The sequence below is a fragment of the Conger conger genome, chromosome 1 (genome assembly GCF_963514075.1).
Source record: "Conger conger chromosome 1, fConCon1.1, whole genome shotgun sequence".
NCBI classification, from domain to species: Eukaryota; Metazoa; Chordata; class Actinopteri; order Anguilliformes; family Congridae; genus Conger; species Conger conger.
Genome location: NC_083760.1, coordinates 72,842,790 through 72,865,709, shown reverse-complemented (window position 1 = coordinate 72,865,709; position 22,920 = coordinate 72,842,790). Strand labels below are relative to the sequence as shown.

At 43.5% G+C, this 22,920-nt stretch overlaps 1 protein-coding gene across 2 annotated transcripts; it reads right to left on the bottom strand.

Annotated features, from left to right (window-relative positions):
- Positions 1-2,338: 2,338 nt before the first annotated feature.
- sv2a (synaptic vesicle glycoprotein 2A) lies at positions 2,339-18,926 on the bottom strand. Of its 2 annotated transcripts, XM_061253321.1 has the most exons (12): positions 18,329-18,926; positions 10,084-10,264; positions 9,425-9,576; positions 8,865-8,998; positions 7,894-7,983; positions 7,374-7,481; positions 6,684-6,772; positions 5,882-6,046; positions 5,550-5,683; positions 4,015-4,218; positions 3,362-3,521; positions 2,339-2,547 (listed from the first exon to the last, which is right to left on the bottom strand). In XM_061253321.1, exons 1-12 carry the CDS (start codon positions 18,924-18,926, stop codon positions 2,364-2,366), a joined length of 2,199 nt encoding a protein of 732 aa, XP_061109305.1. In that variant the 3' UTR covers positions 2,339-2,363. The 2 variants fall into 2 exon arrangements, with proteins under 2 accessions (XP_061109305.1, XP_061109314.1); XM_061253330.1 differs by lacking the exon at positions 4,015-4,218.
- Positions 18,927-22,920: the final 3,994 nt, after the last annotated feature.

The window sequence follows — 22,920 nt, the reverse complement described above, 5'->3', positions numbered from 1 at the left end:
ACAGTTATTTGGTCCTTGTGTTGAGAGATGACAGCATCAGACTCCATGTCTGTTGTGATACCCACAAATGATGTAATACCCAGAAATTTAAGATTACAGTCTGGACATTAACTTCATATTGATTGAGTAATATCCAATCCAATGTGATGGAGTACATAGCCGAAACAACAGAAATTGTGTCACAGTCCAAACACCAATGAGCAGCACTGTAAGTATTTTGTACAAGATATACAACAGAACAAAAACACTTTGCTGTATTTGTCAAACTGCCTTGAGCTTAGTTTCGTATTCGTTCTTATTATAATCTTTTGATTTATTGGTGAAGCAAGCAGTCTCAGTGCCTTCGAGTGCTTATTTGCAATATGATGTAATAATTAATTTGTAAATTATTTTAAGCTGAAGACGAAATAAAATAAGAATGAAAACATGATTTTGAGGGGATGAAGTACTGATGTTATGCTGTGCTCTTCAATTAGGTTGGACTAAAATTGTTTAATCTATGGATCACAACTACATTTTAAGATTTCATATATGTTGAAACACATCACTAATTACAGTATGAGTTGACTGGGGACATGCTAAGAGGTGTGTGCAATGTGTCATATGTTTACATTATTAACCTGAAACAAGTAAAATTCCATATTGTATGCTATACTGTATATTCCTTGGAATTATATGTCACAAAAGGTAGAACTGGGTAGGAGCTTACTGACTATGTGGAAATTAATATACAGTATCAGATTGCCAATAGAATGCCAAATACAGAATTCATAATTGTCCTTTTTGCATTCTATGGTACAATTGCATAAATCAATATATTGAAAGCACAGTTACAGTTTTGGTTGTCTATTTACATAGATTCCCTTGTTGCTTGTAGCTGAATTGCATGGACACTGTTTACAAAATATTTACACATCCTGTTTTTAATCACATTTATTTATTACTAAAACGCTTAGTTGTATTTCAAAATGGGTGTTTTGCACCTACATGTTTGTGACCTATAATATATTTACTGATAGTATGTGATAGTATGCCATTGCTGATAAATATTTACAGCCATATATGCATACTTTGTTACAAGAAAACAAATACTTTCAAAGTAAAAATTTAATTCTGGGAGCATATCAAGGACTGGAACTGTGAAGAAAACTTAAATGCAGGGCAAATTGTTGACTTCAATGACTATTTTTCCATGCAGTGAGCCTTTGTCATCATCCTCGACAAACAACCATACTGTGAGCATAAGAGAAGGAAGATCAAAGCATCCATATTGGCAATGACAAATGGCTAATTTCACACACAAATACAAACAAAATATAAAAAATATATATTTTAAAGAAAATATTTAAAAATCAAACAGAAACAGAAAATATATTTTTTTAGCATGAACGTTAGCTTAAATCTAATTAATTGATGTTCTCGTGTGATGCGTTTAAGTGGATAAAAGCAGAGAGTTCAATTTATAAAGGTTCATCCCCATATTCTGAAAGTAATAAACTAAAACTGGATTGTTCCACGCCTATAAAATGGCAGTTAGTTAATAGGTTAGAAAGTGACCAAGAATAAATGGAATAAGTGACAATAAATAACAAGGTGGTGGAACCCATTACCACAGCCAAAGCCCATCTCAAAACATGTAGGCCAGAAATCAGCAGACATAAACTGACCACATACTGTAGTTGTACTGATTCCGCTCAGTTCTTGCATACCACTCTGATTTGAAATTGGCAACTTGACAAACTTCCTGAAGGAAGAGGAGATGAGCGGACTTTACATTAATAATGGGTGTGGAAATGTGGGTTCCCATCAGGACTAGACAGAACCACAGACCAAAGTGCTGTTAGGCCTTCTTGTTATAGGTCATTGAGACCCACATTTCCTGTATGATTTACACTATGTAAATGATTTAAACAAAAAATAATTGCAATGAGTGTGTAATAAAAAGAAACTGTTTCAGAGTCGTTTCAAATTTTTGGCCTCCCTTACATAAAAATAAATCCTCTGAGTGCTGGCATTTCTTAACTTCATGGAAGCCACCATTTATTACATTCTATATATTTGTGGTCAGATGACATCACTAAGCGGTTCTGTTGTAAGATTTTGTAAAAATGGAGACGACCATGAAACACAACATTACACCACAATGTCAATGTCCAAGCATTTCTTGGGAAGGGCAGGCTGAAGGGTAGTATAAAGAACACTTGATTTCAGTTGTTGCTATTACACTGCGAAATGGTTTGTATACATCATAATTTATATCACTATTGTGATGGCAACCAGAACTTGTAGTTTTGACAGATATTTCTATACTCACAGTCACCAGGGATTTGAGGGAAAAAGTAATTACAGTAAGTTGTGGCACACTACTGTAGAACCTGGCCCCGTGTCTCTGGCAGTTTTAGAGCCAGGTAGCTGCCCGCAGCCAGTGCCCCTGAGGCAAACATGATGGGCACAGCCTTGGTGATGCCCACAAAAGACGTGAAAATGCTGATGCCCAGGACAGCTGCCAGCTTACACAGAGCATTCAGGAAACCAAATGCTGTGGTCCTATAAACACAAGAGAGGGTTAGGTTTACAGTGCGACTGCATATTCAATTGTATTGCCATGTTCTATATTGATAAACAGAAAGATGTTGAGGACACTTCAATGATAAAAATTAGAAGTAATAAGGGTGGGCAGAATGTCCCTGTACCTTCAATGCACCAGGACGTAGGCAAGGATGAGGTTACAATGCCAATGCTACTATAATGATTTCACAAGACGCTACCTGTATGCTAACTGTCATGAAAATATACAGTATTATTGCAGATATAATTTTATATAATATGACCTATATTGTGAAAATAGGCATTATTATTTAACATTGAATTTAGTTTTTCCTAGATTTTAGCTTACTTTGGCCACCAAAAAACCACCAGCTGCAGGAAACCAACTGGGAACAACTGTTAAAACCAATGCTGCTGAAATACTTGCAGAAGTGCAGCCCAACCACAGGGTGGTGCTGTGATATGGCTTGATGAGCTATTTCTCCACTCTGAGCATGCAGTCGCTGTGTGAGTTTGCCTTAGGCATACAAGCCTGACATTTACTCAGACAAATAGGCCTATTTCTGTTTCGCATCAATATGACAAGAATATGGTTGTTCGGCAGAGTTGGAACCCAAAGGCAAAATATTTATTGGCAAAGTTTCTACAGCAGGGCTAATCATTAACATGGTGAAATAACAGATTTCAAATAGCATTCCTTGGTGTGACTTGGTGTAGAATCTCCTTGAGACAGAAGAGCTAATGGCTCACACTGGACGGAAAGCAGCTTGTCCTATTTTGACTGCCCGGATAAGAGGTCCAGCTCCAGGCTTACCTTTTATCAGAAGGGTAGAGCTCCACGGTCAGCACATCCAGGGAATTCCAGGAGGCGATGATGATGCCCCCGAAGAGACAGAGCAGGGCGATCATGGCTGACTCACTGCTGCCGAACGACAGGAAGAAGCAGCTGATGCACGCCATCATGCTGGAGCCCGCTGTGGAGGGCAGGGGGAAGGCAGGAAGCGGAGAGAACAGGATGATTACAGAACAGCACATGAAGACTAGAAATAGGCCAGAATTAGGTGGGGGAAATCATTAGTATAGACTAAAGACCGAGCGCTAATTGCTTGACTTTAAAAACGTACAAAATAACTAGTGTTCATTATCTTAATCGCTGCTCATTATCACTGTTCATTATCATATCCGGGTAATTAGCTTACGGTTAAAAGCAATTCTAATAAAGAGTAAATAAGCGAGAAGACAAGTCAAACATTTCCTCCAGACCAGAGCAGCCCATGTGTCATAAACATTTAAGGAAAAGAAAATGGATGCGCTTCTATTTCCAGAGTGAAATAAAGAATGTTAGGGAACAATATTCAGAAGCTAATTTGTGACCTGACATCTGACATCTTCTCTGGTCAGCATAATGGGCCCACACATTTGAATGTATTATGTCAGCAGCCGATACTAGGGTGACCATTCTCATACCCAGCATCCTTAGCCGTCCAATCTTGTCCATTAGCAGGGCGGACACAATGTTCCCCGGCAGCACTGCTAGCGTGCCCAGGAAGCTGACAAAGTAGATCATGTAGGCGTTGTTGTCATCGCTGAAGTCCAATATACAGCCCTCTTTATTATGTAGAAAAGTACTGTTGATGAGCTTGCTGTTGACAAGCCTGTACTTAAACAGATCTGAGAGAGAGAGAGAGAGAGAGAGAGAGAGAGAGAGAGAGAGAGAGAGAGAGAGAGAGAGAGAGAAAGATTTGGCTACATGAGACAGATTTCTAGGAACACTAACTGTAGTATGTCTTCATTTCTATATTACTATAACTGGAGGGGAGTTATGACAGATACCTTTATCTTCTGCTTTTATCTCCAGAGAAGGTGCTTATACTCTCATAATAGGTGACAATTTAATGTCACATTTGTAATGAATGGCTCCTTCTTCACATTGCACGGCCAAATATTATGACTCAATGTTTTCATATGACTGCCCTGTACAGTCTGTATTATCTGTTTATCATGTACCAAATCCTGACCAGATATCAAAACTTACATGGAATGACAGTAAGATAGACACAATATTCAAACCATATTGCATACTTTTTCTCACCATTTTGGAATGCCAAATCACATATTTATATTTCTCAAGTCACTGCAGCCTCTGCTTTTGATTTTGGTGAATGCAGACAAGCATGTGGTCTCCCCCAAAGCACATGACGTCACCACCACTTCTCATCACACTTTTTATCACAGTTCAAAAGTCAGGCTCACACTGACATGAGTTGGAGGAAGACTCTTATGTAGCTGAACAGGCAGACATGTGGCCCCCCGCTTGACCACCATAGGTCGCGACAGTCAGTGGTGAGACTGTTATCCCTGCCGACTGAACCCATCCCATTCCTGGGTGCCATATCTGCATAGCCTGCAGGCTGGCACAGTCCAGATTCATACCAGACTGTGGGGTTCATCCTGGCATTAGGAAAGATCAATCGGTCCGTGATTGGAATTGGTGTTGCAGTTCAGCTTTCATTTGTAAATTGGATGGCAACTGGCCTGGGTTGCTAAGCTACAACTGAAAAACTGATTTGAATGAATAAGAAACCGCCTATGCATGAAACAGAGACAATGAGAGTAATAATAAAGAATTTTAAATGTCATAGTCACTTTTAAATGTCAGTGTCTTTGCCTTGATAAAAGTCTTCATTGAATTTTAATCCTACCACTTATAGTGACGCGTATGACATTGGCTAGAGGATAAATGACTAAATTAACTGATTTCAATAGTTACTGACCCTACTACCAACATAACAGAATAACTGAAGCACAGATCATAGGTAGTGAGGTGATGTTGAAGGCTCTGTGATCCCCAAAGTGGGTGAAGCTATTATTGTATCCTGAAGGAGTCTCTGATTATACTCAATCAGTGTGATTAGATATGTAAATCAAATGTTTGATTGGAAAAGGCTTTGTGGAGCCTCTCCATCCTTTTACAGTATTAGCAATAAAGATCTGAGTCTCACCTGTGTTATAGAAAAGGGTGGAGATGAAGGTGCAGTTTTTGAAGAAAGTGTTGCTGGTTGTGATGTCCTCAAAGTAGCACTCCTCAAACACAGAGTCCTCAAACAGCATAGACTTCATCTTCAGGTTCATGAACCTTCAAGGAAAGAAAAGTTGATTACCATGCACATCCAAACACAGTCTCTCACATGTTCACCTGCTTCAACCCATCTCATGATGGGAAAAAAACAGTCAAGAGCCATTAACTGGTGGCCATTCCTCAGTTTCCTGCTGTCCAGGGTCTCTTAGGACACTTGCTTAACATGGACATACAGTATAAGCAGGCAAGACTCACTTGTCATTGAAGTATTGACCATTGCGATGGACCTGGTTCTCCAAGGTGAAGTTAAAGGTGACATGTTCCACCCTCTCCTTGATGAAGACCTTGGTGCGTGAGGCATACTCCTGCCTCTGAAGATATTTGATCATGTCGGGGAACCAGACAGTCAGACCATAGTAACTGCAGTAGATTAGAGCAAAGGGTTGCAGAGGTTACAAGCCCATAACATCATCATGGGCAATAGAACCTTATGGCCTTCTTAAACTGCATAAGAGGTGTATTTTCAGTCTAACAAACCAATAAAAAGTGCTGATGTCTTCCTTAATCGGTTCTGGATTCAGTTCAGTAACTGAAATCAATTTCAAAAAACATTTAAAACTCCACCATTATGTAGGAAGAAAAAAGAGCATCAGGAGACATATTATGTTCCACATAATGGAATCATTTTAAACTGCTTGCTCTGTCTCAGTCTCTTGCCATTTTGTGCTACTGGCCTTTGACTAATACAGACAGTATCTGATGAATATTTGTTTTATGCAGAACCAAAAGTTTTGTCACACATTTTTCTTTCTTTTCTTTCTCATTTTCCTCCTAGAATCCCAAAGTAAGAAAATGATTTCCATTCCAAGTCGTATCATCGTATATGATCTTGGCAAAATTAAATTAAAGTGAAAGGCACAGCCTTTCATGAAGGCGTCCACTATCTCAAACAGTGTTATGTTCTGAATCAAATGTAATATCATGTGCTTGTACATATCATGCAGTGGAGCCTAGCATGAGTATGTTGCCGAGATGAGCACAGAGCCAATTCTCTCACCTGAAGGACATGCTGAACCATACTGCCATCATCATGAATGTGGTGCGGCGATACTCAGGGGAGAAACAGGCCTGAAAATTTCCCCACACCTTCAGGGACCAAACAAAGGAAGTTATTCCACACACTATGGAGAGTAGAAGAAGAGCACTTGTATACCCCTTAAATATATAGGCACACAGTAAAAACAACACTTGTAACATTTGCATTACAATAGCCCTTGTTGCTTTTGGTAAGGAGTGTGCAAAGCAAAGGTTTACTAAGTCTTTAAATAAAATAATATTAACAGCAATACATGAAATAACAGCCATTCTTTCATGTCTACCTGAGCCAGACACATCAATTCCTTGCCTTAAGCTCTCTCCCATCAGCAATATTCCTGCCACAGTCAGACTGTCCTGTCACTGGCTGCTGTTTTACAAGGTAGTTCATGATGGCCCTGGGATTTATGCAGAAGTGCTCCCAGTGGGATCACACAGTGTTATGAGTAAAATGCTATAAAACTGAGTGGAGAGATAGCGCACCCCTACTCTCATGAAATTGAGCATAAAAGTGATTGATGATCACACAGTAACAGTTGTGATATCCAGTAAGTATCCCAAAGAAGGCCTGGTTATCCAACAGAAGAGAGTGAGCAGGAATGTAAACGGGTAACGTGGGCACTGTGATGGTACTGTAATGTCTTCAGAGTACCTGATGGAAAAGACTGGTCAGCTTTGCTTTCCAGCGTTTGTGCCAGGGCGCGTCCCTGCCCATCTCCACCAGCTCATCCATCTGCTTCACTGTCTTAATGGTGGTCACCTGGGCACAGCGTCAGACCAAGAGTGTCACTTCACATATGGAGTTAAAGTCGAAGAGTTGAAAACGCACATCCATCCCACTATGCTACCAAAGACTCATAAATGAAAAATATGAGTAGGTAATTACAATAGTTCATCATTGTTTTTATATAATCTACTGACATATTTCAAACATCATGGGGAAAATTATGATCATTTTGATGATTTTCTCATGAAATATGATGATAAATTTCAAGTGTATTAGACTGGCTGGCTGTTTCTTTCTCAGATGATGGATGCACGTAATGACTCATTACTTTGGCAGAGACAGGCCTTAGACTCATCCAGGCCAATCAGTGAATCACTGAATCATTTCTCATCACATTCAGGAGCTGAAAGGTGTGGACAGGGCAGTTGGCCTCAGTGGCACTCACAGAGAACACTCTCTCAGGGTATCCCTTGGCCCTCATGTTAGTGTCGTGAACCTGCTTCAGGATCATCCAGGCCTCATCGTGTTTCCCATTCTGTCACAGAACACAAAAACCCTCAGCACTCTGGAGTCAGACCCACACATCACAGACTGCGCTAAGTGGTTATACACGGAAGTTACAGAGCCTGTGTGTAGCCAGTACATGGGAACTAAACCACACATCGCACATTATATCGACTAACTATTCATCAGAAATAATCCATAATTATTTTGCATATGAATAACATGACATGTACACCATGCAGAAAACATTGAAGTGATTATTTGTATTGCCGATCATTACATGCATCACAAACAATAGTCAGTTGGCGTATTATATACACTGTAGTAGGCAGCGCATGTACAAGGGGGTGTCCTGATCAGTTGTGTGGTGGGTATCAGATCAACTACACTACAGTTATCCGGAGCTATGCCCAAAGTCTTGCCTTCCTATCAGGTACATAGAGATTTATGCAGGTACTGCATTTTTTACAGCACCGCCTGTGTCTTGGTAATTATCTATACCCTGGTTGGCTTGTCCTTCACTTGTTTTTTATTAATCAGATTTTATGATTCTGATTAACTTGTCTACATCATCGTATAATTTCTGTATGTTGTTAAGGATCCAGAAGGAAATCAATTATTCTTGGCTAATAGAAAAAGGAACCATATTTAATAAACTTATGTTCAAAAACCCACACAGAGATTTGAATATTTCAAAACCCAATCACAGATGTCAATGGGTAATGACAGCCTTCTAACTGCCTTCCATATAAACAGCAAATAGCTGCAGCTGCAGTCAGTCCAAAGGCAAGGACAAGGAGCCCTGCACTGAAAATGAGTCTGAAAAAGTTTTCACCATCTGCTATAAGGACCCTATTCACAAGACAATTTCCTCGTGAAAAGCATTGAACAGCCACGGGCAGAGCTGCTCACCTCCAGATAGAAGCGAGGGCTCTCAGGCATGGTGTTCAGAGCCGCAATGGCGGCCACGGAGGGGAAAGCACAGACCAGCACAAACACCCGCCAGCTGTGAAACTGGTAGGCTGAGCCCATTTGGAAACTCCAGCCTGGGAGATGAGACAGAGGAAGAAAGTTACTATGATTATTGGGACTAGAGATTGAGATCTTATCACCCAGTGGGGCTATGGAGATATAAAGAGGGAGACAGGTAGGAATAATAGCTTAATGAATGGGTTATCAAAAGCAATTAATATTTAATGCAGAGTGTCTGTATAAAGCAGAATTGCCACTTAGGCTTGTCCGCCCTGCTCCTTTGCTCAGCCATGTAGGCTGCCTCAGAAACGGCGCAGAGACTTGAGAAGTAGCAGAAGACAAGCTCCAAACTGACCCCACCAGCACCTTTTTAACAGCCCACCTCCAATATAAAAGTATTCTGTGAAAAGAAGGCCAAGCTCACACAAGGCCTCCACACAACAGATGGGGTGTGAGCAGTGACCTGGGGGACTGAGGACAGCGGTGGTGTGCTACAGTACCGTAGTGGGGGATTATGGCCCAGGCCATGGCTGAGGCATAGATTCCCCCAATCATCCAGAACATGCAGAGCCAGCTCAGGTGTTCCCCACGCTTCTCCTGGGCCAGGAACTCTGAGTAGTAGGAGAAGACGATAGGGATGGAGCCCCCAATCCTGGGGAGACACGGGGAGAGAAACAAGGACGTTTCTACTGGAACCAGACCAGCCGCAGTGAGGCGTGCTGCTTTCTCCCAGTTGGCCGTGCGTATGCAGCACTGCATTAACGCACTGTTGAGTCATGCCTGCCTACATGCCGCACACAGTCTATGTCAGTGCTTAAAATAGTAGTGTTATTTCCATGCATAAATGACTAGGTGTGCATAATAGGGTTCACTGGCCTATCATGTCCCTCTGCTGTACTGTAAGCTCCACAATCACTAAGACCGGGTCTGTGTGCTCAGTAGACATTAACATCTGGGCTTTTACCAGCCACATGGTTGTCATGGAGAATGCAAATCAAACCGCTTTCCGTGCCCGCATCGGCAATTTAAGTTATAACTTCGTGCTGCAAGTTTCTCAGTGTAAGAATACTGACTAAGTTGCTGTGGACTAAGTGGCTGACTAAGTCATTTAAGCAGACTACTGCCACTCCTGATAGCGGTCAGCCATGCCAGGTCTTACCCCACACCCGACAGCAGGCGGCAGAACAGGAAGGTGCTGTATCCTTGCATGAAAGAGGAGAAGAAGGCAAAGACGCTGTTGATGGAGAGGGAGATGAGGAGACACTGCCTTCGACCGATCCGGTCCGCTAAGCCCCCCCACAGGAAGGCCCCCACCATCATTCCCAAATACACGATGAGACCTGGAAAACAGGCAGGACAGGGTCAATGACAATGTCTTATCCCTCCTACACACTGCCAAAGCATTCTCATACACCTCGGGCTAGATTAACCAAAGCATGTGGGAGTTAAATACAAAGCATGACGTGCTTATGGGGGGAATATCCCTAGTAACAATTCCCTAATAATTAATTGAATAACAGAATACAGGATCCTAGTGGGGGTGTTTAAGTGTGTGGTAGAAGTTCCTGAAATAATGGGAGGATGTAACATTACCAAAGACTTTGTTTAACCCTGTTTTCAGGAAACAATGGCAGATGAATAGTTAAAAGTGCTCTTGGTGCAGCCTCAGCAGTGTTTTCAGAAGCAGCAGCAGGTGTGGGAAGCGGGGAGCAGAGCTGCTGTTTGGGAGGACTCGTGTGAAAGCAGTGTGTCTGTGTGAACACGCAGGGCCACAGACGGAGACTGTCTGCTGAGGATCAGACGGTGTAAACGGCACATTCTGCCTGGCTCCCCACGCCCTGTGATGGGAGGTGTGAACCCAGGGATGACTCACGCGCGGAGCGTGGCGGCACCAGGCCGATGCCAGGTTCACAGTATCGCTGACTTCCTGTCGATGACAGTCACACTCTCTGACTCCTCCATGGCAGTGAGTTTCTGTGGCTGACAGTCACTCTCTGAGTCCTCCAAAGCAGTGAGTTTCTGTGGCTGGCAGTCACACTCTCTGACTCCTCCATGGCAGTGAGTTTCTGTGGCTGACAGTCACACTCTGAGTCCTCCAAAGCAGTGAGTTTCTGTGGCTGGCAGTCACACTCTCTGACTCCTCCATGGCAGTGTGTTTCTGTGGCTGACAGTCACACTCTGAGTCCTCCATGGCAGTGTGTTTCTGTGGCTGGCAGTCACACTCTGAGTCCTCCATGGCAGTGAGTTTCTGTGACTGGCAGTCACACTCTGAGTGCTCCATGGCAGTGAGTTTCTGCCACTCTTGATTTATATCCGTATTTATCACGGTCCAGGACACACAGAAGTGGTTAAATATTGAAGCCGGATATGCAATTGCAAAATCACAGCGTGGCGTGGTGGTACTAGTTTCAGAACAGAATAAGCTCTCTAAATGATAACCTACAGCCCTAAAGGTAACAACCATTCGCTTCAGTGGACCTTCATCCAACAGAGCTGTGATACTCTAAGATCCCTAACAGAGCAGACATAGTGTTTCTGAAAACGTAGGCTTCTGTGCTGCTGTAAGAAGCAATAATTCACAGCGTATTAGCTACAGTCTTGAACACATTATAGTGACTGGACCTGCACAGGCTTACACACACAACTACATTTATGCATTCTTTTTCATGGCTGAGGAGGCGTTAGGGTGCTAAGGGTTTGGAAATAACAAGTCAGCCCATGAATATACATTTCTACCTCCTGTTCAGAGAATGATAAGCGTCCTCGACGAAGCCACAATCAAAGCATGCCTCTAAGCTACATACTGGTGTCATACTGCATCACTTGTCACGTTTCAGGTCTGTCTCGCCTTGTTTTATGTTTATTCATTTTGTATTAGTCTTGTATTGTCTTATCATGTATTATGTTGTCTATGTTCGTCATGTTGTTTAGTCATGTTTCGTTACGATTTATTTTCTTGTCATGTCTAGTTATGTTTTCGTACGATTATATTCCTGGTTATGTTTAGTGGTTATCGTCTTAGTTTCGCGTTGTGTCATGTTTTGATTTATGTTTTTTGTTACGTTAACTGGTCACGGTTTATGCATACACTTTTACATGTTTTTCCGCAAACCTTGCGTTCCGCCTTTTCTCTCTCTCTCCTTCTGTCATTCACTTCCTAATTGTTTCTATTTGTCTATTTACTAAAACTACTAACGCTAGATCAGGATTGGGTAGAGACTAACAAACTAATCATGTGTTTATGTTTCCTTACGTTTCTCGTGCATGCCATTTACTAATTTACTAATGCTAGGGCAGGATAGGTTTATTACTAACGATTACTAATCTCCTTGTTAAACTTGTCATCCATCGCACCTGTTTTCCATTTCCTTGCTACGCTCTACTAATTGTCTACACCTGTCTACACCTGCATTTATAGCCCAGTCGCGCAACTGTTCACTGCGAAATTGTCTGCCTCTGTTTACCACGCAACTCTTGAGCATTATTTACTGTTTGATTACACGTTACGATCCACGCCTGTTTACCGACCATTGTTTATTGATTTCTGTTTTGTGACCTTCGTTTGTTTTTTGACTTCGTCCTTGCCTACCGTTTTTGTACTTTTGCTTCGCTGATTGTTTCATGGTTTCGACTCCCGCTTCGTCCACGACTACGCCTCGGCCTGCCGTCCGTCTGTTCATCTGCCCCGCTGACAGCTCTCCTGCTACCGGACCTCCCTGCACGTCTACCGACTACGAGTTTGCCTCTTCCCTCGGCACCGTGCTTTTTGTTTGTTTACTTTTTGTTTGGCTGGATCTACGTGTATGGACTTTGCTTGTGTTGACTACTCTCCTGGGATTCGTCCCGAATAAAGCCCTGAGGGGTCTTTATATTACTATTGTTTCTGAGTCGTGCATTTTGGGTCCAACCCCCACGCACCCGTCTCATCACTGAGACTCTTTTCCAGTGACCTGTTATACACAGAACAGTGTTCTTCAACACCTGCACCCATTACCGATCAATTAGTCAACAGATATTTAGTACATTGTGTAGAAATGAGCAATTTAAGCCACACTCCCACTGTTTTTCTTCTATCCTCCATTTAAGTGTTCTGTAGTATGTAGAATGTGTAGTATAATGTACCCAATACACGTCTTAGACTAGCAGGTATCCTTTAACCGTAGTGTAGCAGCTGGACCACAGTGTAACAACAGACAAGAAGTCTGCACAAATGAAATAACAAAAACAGAATAATACTACAGAGAGGCCACAGTAGAAAAGAAAACCGAAATAACATAACCAAACAAATACTGCAATAGAGAGGGACTGACTGGCTTCAAGGACTGAATTACAGAAGCAGACCGTTTCCATTTGTTGTTTTCAATGACTGACTGCCCAGTGGCGTGGGCAGACTGAACAGCACACGATACTGCATGTCACTGAAGACACGGACAGCGGCGTTAATCTCCCAGCCTCGGAGGCTGGCCCGCGGCTTGGCCATCCAGCTAGCCTCCGGATCTTTCCCTCTGAAGCATTCGCTTGGGCTGGCACAGCTCTGGAGGGCTCCCTGGAGGGCCGAGGGGGAATGTGGGAATCTCGTTCCCTTCATGACTCTCGTCTTTCATGTCAGATTAGCGGCTCAGCGGCACGCAGTTGGCTGCAGTGCTGATGCAGGCATTCCGGCTGGTGTGTGTAGAAGGATGCTTTAACGCTGCCCTGTTCATCCACTAGAGGCTAACAAGGTCATTAATGACCCAGCTGGGACAGGAGCCAGGACCGACCTTTCCAAGGGTGTGGTGTAGATATGTTGGTTGTATGTTAAAAGGCTCCTTTTCCTGTGGATTTGTTTTTATTTGCTCTAGAGGGCAGCCTATTTTTTTGTTGCAGTTTATCCAGGGCATCAAAGCATTTGGATGGAACTGTACATATAATTTAATTGAAACGCTCTCTCCAAATAATCAGTAAACACGGATAGAATGTTCCAAGCACACACCAAGTTCATGCCTACAGAGCTTCTCAGAAATCTGTGGTACGCTGAAAAACCTACCTTCTCAGATAACATTAAACTTGTTTTTTTTTAGAGAATGATGACAAGGATGAACAGGGCAACCTCTGCCCCTTTGAGTTGTTTGCTAGTGAACACTTTAACAGCTATTATTTTTTTGTTTTTGTATTTTTGAGTTCCCCACCCCACCTGTTTCCATAGTTTTTTGTTGTTGGTTGTGTTTTGCAGCCTTTTAGCTTCTATTCTTGTTCTGGTGTTTTTAAAAAGAGAGCCACTGCAGGCATGGGGCTGAGTGTGGGAAGACTACAGCGCTCAGCACCTCGGCCTCATGCTGAAGGTGACCTTGAAGGCGGAGAGAGGCAGGTGTCAATAGCGGCCCTCCTCTTCTCCTCGCCTAACAGAGAGCCTCCACCGCAGAGAGGAGGAGGAGGAGGAGAGGGAACAATGACTCGGCACGACAGCCATCACCGCAATGCAGGCACGGCTATCTTCTTCCACCCTCCAGCCAAAGTGAGGAAATCCTGCTCTGAGAGAGGGAGCTGTCTGGGGCACTGCACACTGATCGGCCCTTACAATGAAACACTCCTTATTTCTGTCAACCAAGGACAGGAAGGTTAACTCTGGATATTTAACTGAACTGATATTAGAGCCTGGAAAGTGAGACATCTGGTGAGCGATGCTAAGAGAGTGTTGTATTCAGGGTCACAGTCAAGGGCACCCAAACACATTGCCGATTTCACAGCAAAAAGAAGCACACCACTGTACACTCAATGAGCACGTTATTAGGTCTTTATTTCTGCTGCCATCCACTTAGAGGTTTGGACACATTGTGCATACCACTGTTGTAATGTGTGGCTATTTGCGTTGCTGTCACTTTTGACCAGTCTGGCCCTTCTCTTCTGACCGCTCTCATTAACAACATGTTTCTGCCTGCAGAACTGCTGCTCACTGGATGTTTTTATTTTTTCGCACCATTCTCTGCAAACTCTAGAGACTGTTGTGCGTGAAAATCTTGGGAGATCTGCAATTTCTGAGATAGACAAACCGACAATAATAAGACATTGGATTAACTATTATAAAGGATACACACAAACCGGAAAAGTGTATGGCAGAAATATGGACCTCATTCTGCTTTTGATTAACAAAAGCTCAAATACAGCATGCTTGAAATAAGCAGCCATTTTGAAATTTGGCAGAGAATAACATACACCTACGGTACACTGACAAATACAAGGCAAACTATGCATTTCTTAAACATAAAAACAAAAGTCTGTGAATTTCAATGGCCGTCAAAGTTGGGGGAAAAAAACCCATTGGTTTTCAGCAGGCTCTGCCTGGGTTTGGTCTGCTGGGTGAGCACCTGAGGATGGAGTCCACAGGGAAGGCAGCCTGAGGATCTGTGCTGCCCCTGTGAATGACACGCTGCTGCCGCTTCGGGTGGAGGAAGGCGGGAGGGGGGGTGGTGTGTGGCGAGCTATTTATATATATCCTGTCCCTGCAGCATCAGCGTGTGTGTCAGATGTGTATGAGGGGCTGTGCTGAGGAGGAGCAGGGTTCCTCTCCCGTGCGTCTCTGAAAGATAAACTTCAGCCCTGCACTCCCTGCCCCACACTGCTCCATCCCCATTAACACATCTCCCTGCCCCACACTGCTCTATCCCCATTAACACATCCCTGCCCCACACTGCTCCATCCCCATTAACACATCTCCCTGCCCCACACTGCTCTATCCCCATTAACACATCTCCCTGCCCCACAATGCTCCATCCATATTAACACATCTCCCTGCCCCACACTGCTCCATCCATATTAACACATCTCCCTGCCCCACACTGCCCCATCCCCATTAACACATCCCTGCCCCTCATTGCCCCATCCATATTAACACATCCCTGCCCCTCACTGCCCCATCCATATTAACACATCTCCCTGCCCCACACTGCTCTATCCCCATTAACACATCTCCCTGCCTCACACTGCTCTATCCCCATTAACACATCTCCCTGCCTCACACTGCTCCATCCCCATTAACACATCTCCCTGCCCCACACTGCCCCATCCATATTAACACATGCCTGCCCCACACTGCTCCATCCCCATTACCACATCTCCCTGCCCCACACTGCTCCATCCATATTAACACATCCCTGCCCCACACTGCTCCATCCCCATTAACACATCTCCCTGCCCCTCACTGCCCCATCCATATTAACACATGCCTGCCCCACACTGCTCCATCCATATTAACACATGCCTGCCCCACACTGCTCCACCCCCAGCCTTTCAGTCTGCCAGGGAGCACACAGATGAAGTGGGATTTCCCCATCAGAGGGTTTAGTGTGCTAACGAACACTGGTTTGTGGAGGTACATAATTGGCCAGGCTGATTAACAGGTCAACAGGGAGCATGGTGTTCTAGTGGAGACACGCCAAGCCAGAGTTAAAGGGAAATTGAATCCTCATTTGCTCAATTGTTGCCATGAATCTGGACTGAGAAACAGATAAATACTATGCACTAATGTCCAGTAATACACATTAACCTGCAAATGCATGCAAATTTCTCCACACATTTCCCCACATAATCTCTTTCTAATTCACCCATACATTTTAGTGAAACATGGGCAGGCTTGCACACATAGGAACAGAGACACACATGCTTGCACACATGCACATGCATGTGCACACAAACACAAATGCACACATAAATACACATGCATATACACAAAAATCCGTTGTCAGTTACTTCAGCATACAAGCAGAACTAATGGATTTACTAACAGCTCCACAGTTAATTTTCTCCCTCTCCCTTATAGCTATTTATTAACGCTGCTTAATCAACAGCTTCGCGCTCAAACGCGTTTCTTCTCAAAATAAAAGCTCAGCTCAAAGGTCTAATTGCTGTGCTACCATAAGTCTTTCCAAAGTAAAAGCACCTCATTTTACCACCCTGTTGAGAAGAAGTGTGTCTATTACACAGCTCTGTCAAAACCATCCAGAGATGTGAAGAACATACACCTACACAAAAGAACGGGAGACAAACAGCCCTCAATGTGCACTGTCACTGTCTGAATCACAACCATTAGGGAATATTGGTCTACAACAACACTAAAAGAGTACAGCATGTTTAAAGTCTGAGTGAGTTATAGGACAGTGAATATATTTGACCTCTTTTTCTACAATATGTTTTCTTTTTTAAACCTCTGTTCTAAGAAATGTAGAACAGTGGGGATGTTCAGCACATGTGGTATGTGCCCATGGAGAAGGTGAGGGTAACCAGGCAGGCAAGTGTGTGAGGAAAACAGACCTCACACAGACAGGTTGAGAAAGAGAGTGCAGATGGGCGAGCCTGGCCAATAATTGTTAATAGATAAATTAGACATTTCAAAATTAAACAAATGAAACCTAAATGAACTATATGTTTCAAAATGAATTTGTTTCTTTCCCCCACAGACAGGATAAGGTGTGAACAAGTAAGCAGCACAGATGCAGCAACTCATCTGTATGACAGACAGAATATCATCTGAGGATGAGTCATCCCTTCATCCGACTGTACACATTAAGCTACTAAAACACACAAAAACATCATACAACGAAATACACAAAACTACTGTACCATCCGTCCCTGAGAGGTGGAGTGAGAGCCATAGCTGTCATTCTCATTTACCCCAACAAGATGCCTTCAAGTTAATAATCAGCATGAGTCACTCCACAAATGACACAATAACTACAAATAAACACAATACATACACACACTACATACTAGTATGATTCGAAACATGATGTGAAGGTGGTCACTGAAGTGGATGATTTTGGAATTAAATCATGCAGCATATTTCCTGCCCATGCAAGTATGGCCAATCAGAAGAGTCACTGGTCTCCCAGGATTGTACACTCCCAATATAAGCAGCAGGCCTAAACATATGGATTTTAATTCTATCATTCCAAAGCACACACTGTAAATCATAAGACACACAGAGGCATTATTGTGCAATACCTGGGGGCGGATAAGCAAAGCAGCGCTCTGTACAGAGTGAGTGTAAGATGAAGTGAGTGGTGTCTGCCTCAGGACATTCCCTATCTGCGCAGGGTGTGGGGGAGAGAGGGAGCTCACAGTGGGTTTCACACAGAAAGGCTCGCACACTTGTGCATTGCGCTGTTATTCAGTCAGCAGGGATAGTGAGCTGAGATTCAGAGTCTCAGCAGAGTGGGGGTGGGGCAGTCAAACATGTTTGAAATAGATATATATGAAATCCAGTTTCCTGTACAAATACGTGAATCCAGAAAACGAACAACCCCCAAATAACTCAAAGCTCAAATCTACAAGAAACCTAATTCCTGCAATTAACCTACTGGCTGAATTTGCATTCGGTCTTCACGGCCTCCATAACCTGGAAGTAGAAAGAAAAGCAGGCTGTGACCTACCCAACATGCCCTTGTTTGGCTCGGACAGACACATGTCCTTCTCGGCGCTGGGCAGCACGAATCCCACCACGAAGATCTCCACGCCATCGGCCATGAGGGCCAGGCCCAGCACGAAGTAGAGGGTCCACTGGAAGCGGCCGTGCCCGCACTCCTGCAGGATGGTCTCATACTGCTGGGCCAGCTCCTCCTGGTCCTTCCGCCGCTCCCCTGCCGGCTCGGCCATGTCGCGGAACTGGGCGCCCTCGGGCACCACGCCGTCGGCCTGGCCGTCGGCCTTGCGCGGGTCCGGGCGCGGGATGCCCTGGTACTCGCCCTCGTAGATCTCGTCGTCCTCGTCGTGGCCCTCGGTGGAGTCGCTGTGGGCCCCCTCGTCGTCCTGCGCCCGGCTGTCGCTGCGGTAGTACCCTCCGTCCTGGCCCTGCACCGGGTAGTCGTCATCGTCGTCCTCCTCGAAGCGCGTGTACGAGCGCTTGGAGTACTCGTCCGCCATCTTGTCCACGCCGCGGCCCATCTTCTTCCCCGCCTGCCGCTTCACCTCTTTGGCGATGTCCTTGGCGCCGCGGATGAAGGCCGTCCGGTCTCGGTAGCCGTCCTCCATGTTGGAATGGCCGGCGTCGCAGTGGGGAACCCTGAGGAGTGCTGTGGCTGGCTTTCAGGAGCCCCAAAAGCGTGGGCGTGCTGCGTCCACAGCAGGGGGCTCTCGACTGGGATTCAGAACCTGAGACAGCAGATTCAGCTCCTGCTGTGTTGGACAGTTCCAGCTGTGAGTCTGAGAAGGAGAGAAAGTACACCGTGTTTTCATGACATAAATATATCAAAATAAATGTATAAAACCTGGAGAAGTTATTACAGAGAATGCACCTTTTAGTATCCTTTCATGTTTAATGAACCTTTTATTATTTTGGACTCATATATGTATTTGCCTTCAGATTCATGCTTCCAGTTAGAATCATGATTCATGATTCTATCTCTACAGCAAACAGACAACAACATTTTGATCCAGAAAATATTTTCCACAAAAGTATGGATGACTTACAGGATTACCAGTAATAAACACAGATGTGGTCCAAAGAGGATGAATAGAAAAGATCTGATCAAATATGCAGTACAGTAACAAAACCCAGGGAAACATATCACTTGGACAAACCACTCACTTGCATATCTCATATCTATTGCAGGCTTGGGGTATTTCATTTAAAGAACAAATCAGCCTATAGTGGCTTGCAGATGGGGCTTGTACTGTGCCTCGACCCAAAACTGTATGCCATGGAAACAGTGGAGACAGGAAGGGGAATGACAGACTGCCTTTCAGTGCACATATCCTCAGACAGCTTACCCCAACAGCCCAGCCCACAGATAAATACCATTCCATCTGTGTGCAGAGGCTGATAAGTAAATAAGTAGTGAAACTGCTGCTGATCATTGAAAGTTAAACACTGTCTACTTCCTTTGTAAATACAGTGTTCATGTACAGGAATAAGATGGCACATTAAACGTTTCCCCTTCACTGGTCCTTTAGAACAATAGCAATTTAAAAAAACATACTGTTCTAACCATAGAGCTAGTAAACATGTCACATATTCCGGCAATTCTATCTTGGTGTTCTGCAGTGCTATTTGTATCCATGAATGTGTGGAAGTATTCAGTACACTGCAAACATGTAACTCTGTAGAGACACATTTCAAATAAAATTTTTATTATATTACAGTCCATTCAATTATTTCTTATTATGAAATTAGTAGGTATCTAAACAATATCAGTCCAGAGCACAGACACCGCCATTGACCCCGGCTGTATGGGGACACCATCCCTCCTGCGGTCATCTCAAAGTGAGGAGATTGGTATTCAGGGTGAGCCTGCGCCTCCTCCATCGCTCCGCCTATCCAGAGCCACTAACCTGCCCTGCACTGCTGCTCAATCTTCCAGCTCCGCTCCACTGCCCCTCCACATAATCAACTGGCAACAACATCAGACAGAGGCAGCACAACACCAGCAGGGGGAAAGGGCTGACGTGCACCTGTGGCCAGATCCTTTTTTCTACACAGAGTGTTTCATCTAGTTGCCCTGTGTCACTTTCTCTCACTAACCCGTAACACATACAAACCACCACATCGCACATCGGTTTGACAGGTTAGTAAATAACCAACAAGCGACTTGAAAATACGTGACCAGAAAATCAATTCAAGCCTCAAAGTCCCAATATAACTGAAATGTAAAGTAAGACTGGGTGCTGATAGGTCCATACCACAGAGTTACAGACAGTTAAGGAATATGAACACTGAATAATGTGGGCACCCTTTGGTTAAATGTCACTGTATTAAAGAATCACCCACCGATACAGTAAAATGTGGCAGATGCACTTGCCTATAAATGAAAGTCTGTCTGACAGTACTGTATATAAAAAGATGACATTTACAAAAACACATGTAAGGGACTGAGCTATCAAGACTAAGAGCAAATACCATGGAGGCTTTAAAAATCTTAATCTCAGAAAGGAACAGGTAGGGAATGAGGTTATAGATATTTAAAGGCTGTTCAGCTAGTCCATAATAATCCGATGCAGTCCAAGAAGGCCCAGTTTGTTTTCAAATCTCATTATTTTCACATTATTTCACATTATTTTCTCCAAGGTCAGTCCTGCCCCTAGCATGTTAAAGTAAAAGGTCACTTATGAGGTCGCTTGGTGAAGGAAGCAGGATGAATGCCTTCTGGAGACGGGCGGCCTCATGTTGCAGTATTACTGTAAGGATCTATAATCGAGTCACCAGTGAGACTCACAAAGCAGAGAGACCTCCCCATCCTAACTGCAGGGGCGTTTGCAGTCCTCACTCTTCCCTTTGCAGTTGTTTCTTAGAGAAAGTACGATCAACCTTAAAAGTAAATGGAAATCAAACAATATTGTCCCACGGGGCCTAACGTGGCAAAGCAACCCTAGCTCTGAGGGACGTGTTGGCTATGCCACATAATTCTGTTTCCTCTTCATTATCATTGAGTCAGATTCACCCTCATGTGTGCACAAATCAAACTGCTACTCATATTAATGCAAGATCTTATTTCTTTGTGATGCTCCATTATGTGAGTGATAGAGAGTCCCTGAGTCACTGATTTCTCATAATATAACACACTGACACTGGTCACCTCATGCAATGTGAACTACACAGCTAAGCAGGGTGTTTCAGAGAGACAGGGCACAATCGCTTAATTTTTCACAAGACTTATCTACCATACAATGCACATGCAGTACAACAGCATAATTACTGAAGGGGATGCCCAGGGATCACTAAATATCACATCAAACATACAGAACAACAAGCTTGTCACCACAGTAGTTTGAGAGCATCTATTAATTTATGCTGCAAATATTCAATATTTTATCCACTCCTTTACCTGTAGCTGGTCTCAGGACCCGGTGCAGGTAACAAAAAACGCAACTACAGACTCAACTCCTGGTTACAGAATGAAGCAGAACTGTAACATGCTGGTGACATTACAAGAGTAGGATAATCCTCAGGCTACTGAACCCATCAGCTTGCATGAGTGGGGAAAATGAAAGAAAAATCTCTTCCCCTCCCTCCTTTCTCTCGCTCTCTCGCTCTCTCTCTCTCTCTCTCTTTCTCTCTCTCCTTCATCTGGCAAGCAAGCATTGCAGTATCTGGAAGTTAACACACTTCTCTAATCACCAGGCTGAGCAAGAAAATGGTTCAATCAGAAGTGTTGTCAGGAGTGCAAAAGAGGCTCTATTTTTAGGAAGGCATTGTGGATTGAGGCATGCTAGTGTGGAAGAGTGGGGGAGGACAGCAGCAGGCTCACTCACAGGCGCACGGCAGTGTGTGAATGACTTCATGGTGATGCATGTGATCTGCTCATACAGAAATTAGCATAAGTGCAGGATCCTGTAAGTAAGTAAAATGGACGTCTTTAGAGCCCACGGGCTACCAGTGTGCACTGAGAGCTCTTCTGTCTCAGTGCCGGCTAAAACAGGACTCCACTGTATAGTTTTGCGCATTGGGGTGAATATGGGACCTGCAAAGTCAAGCAGTCATTCAATCATTTATGGGAAATGCAGCACCTAGAAGGCTGTGCAGGCAAATTTAAATACATTAAAACACATTTATTTAAATATATGCATTAATATAAATGTCTCCTACATAATTCCACAAATTTCAACCACTGAGTTCATATAATATTGTGGACTGAATATTTTAATACTCTCCAATTGAGACTATTGGGATAACCATGACATATTCAATGTACCACAAAAACATGAATATATCATGCTTGGAAAGATACTATATTTAATCATATTAATATTTCATGTATTCAAATGTGCAGCTTGAATATGAAGACTCTTGAGGCAATGGTCCAACTGGTAGGCATTTTTTGACAGACCACAGAGTGCTTGACAATCATAAAGACTTATAAAGGCTACAGGGGTCTCAGTTTAAAATGGTGCTCACTAAAAATGCATTAGTTTTCCGGTCAATGATAGCCCCAGTCAAATCCTCCATGATGTATGGCCAGTGTTTATACTTGGAAACGTGCCCTGAAAACAAATACACAATGTAATATAAACATCAATCAATATCTAGTTA

Excerpts from the sequence above, each read along its gene's own strand:
- sv2a (XM_061253321.1), bottom strand. The coding sequence starts at position 18,926 with ATGGAGGACGGCTACCGAGACCGGACGGCCTTCATCCGCGGCGCCAAG. Across the intron at positions 10,265-18,328 it reads GCCAAACAAGGGCATGTTGG|GTCTCATCGTGTATTTGGGA; the intron begins GTAGGTCACAGC and ends CCTGTTTTCCAG. Across the intron at positions 7,482-7,893 it reads ACCCTGAGAGAGTGTTCTCT|GTGACCACCATTAAGACAGT; the intron begins GTGAGTGCCACT and ends CGCTGTGCCCAG.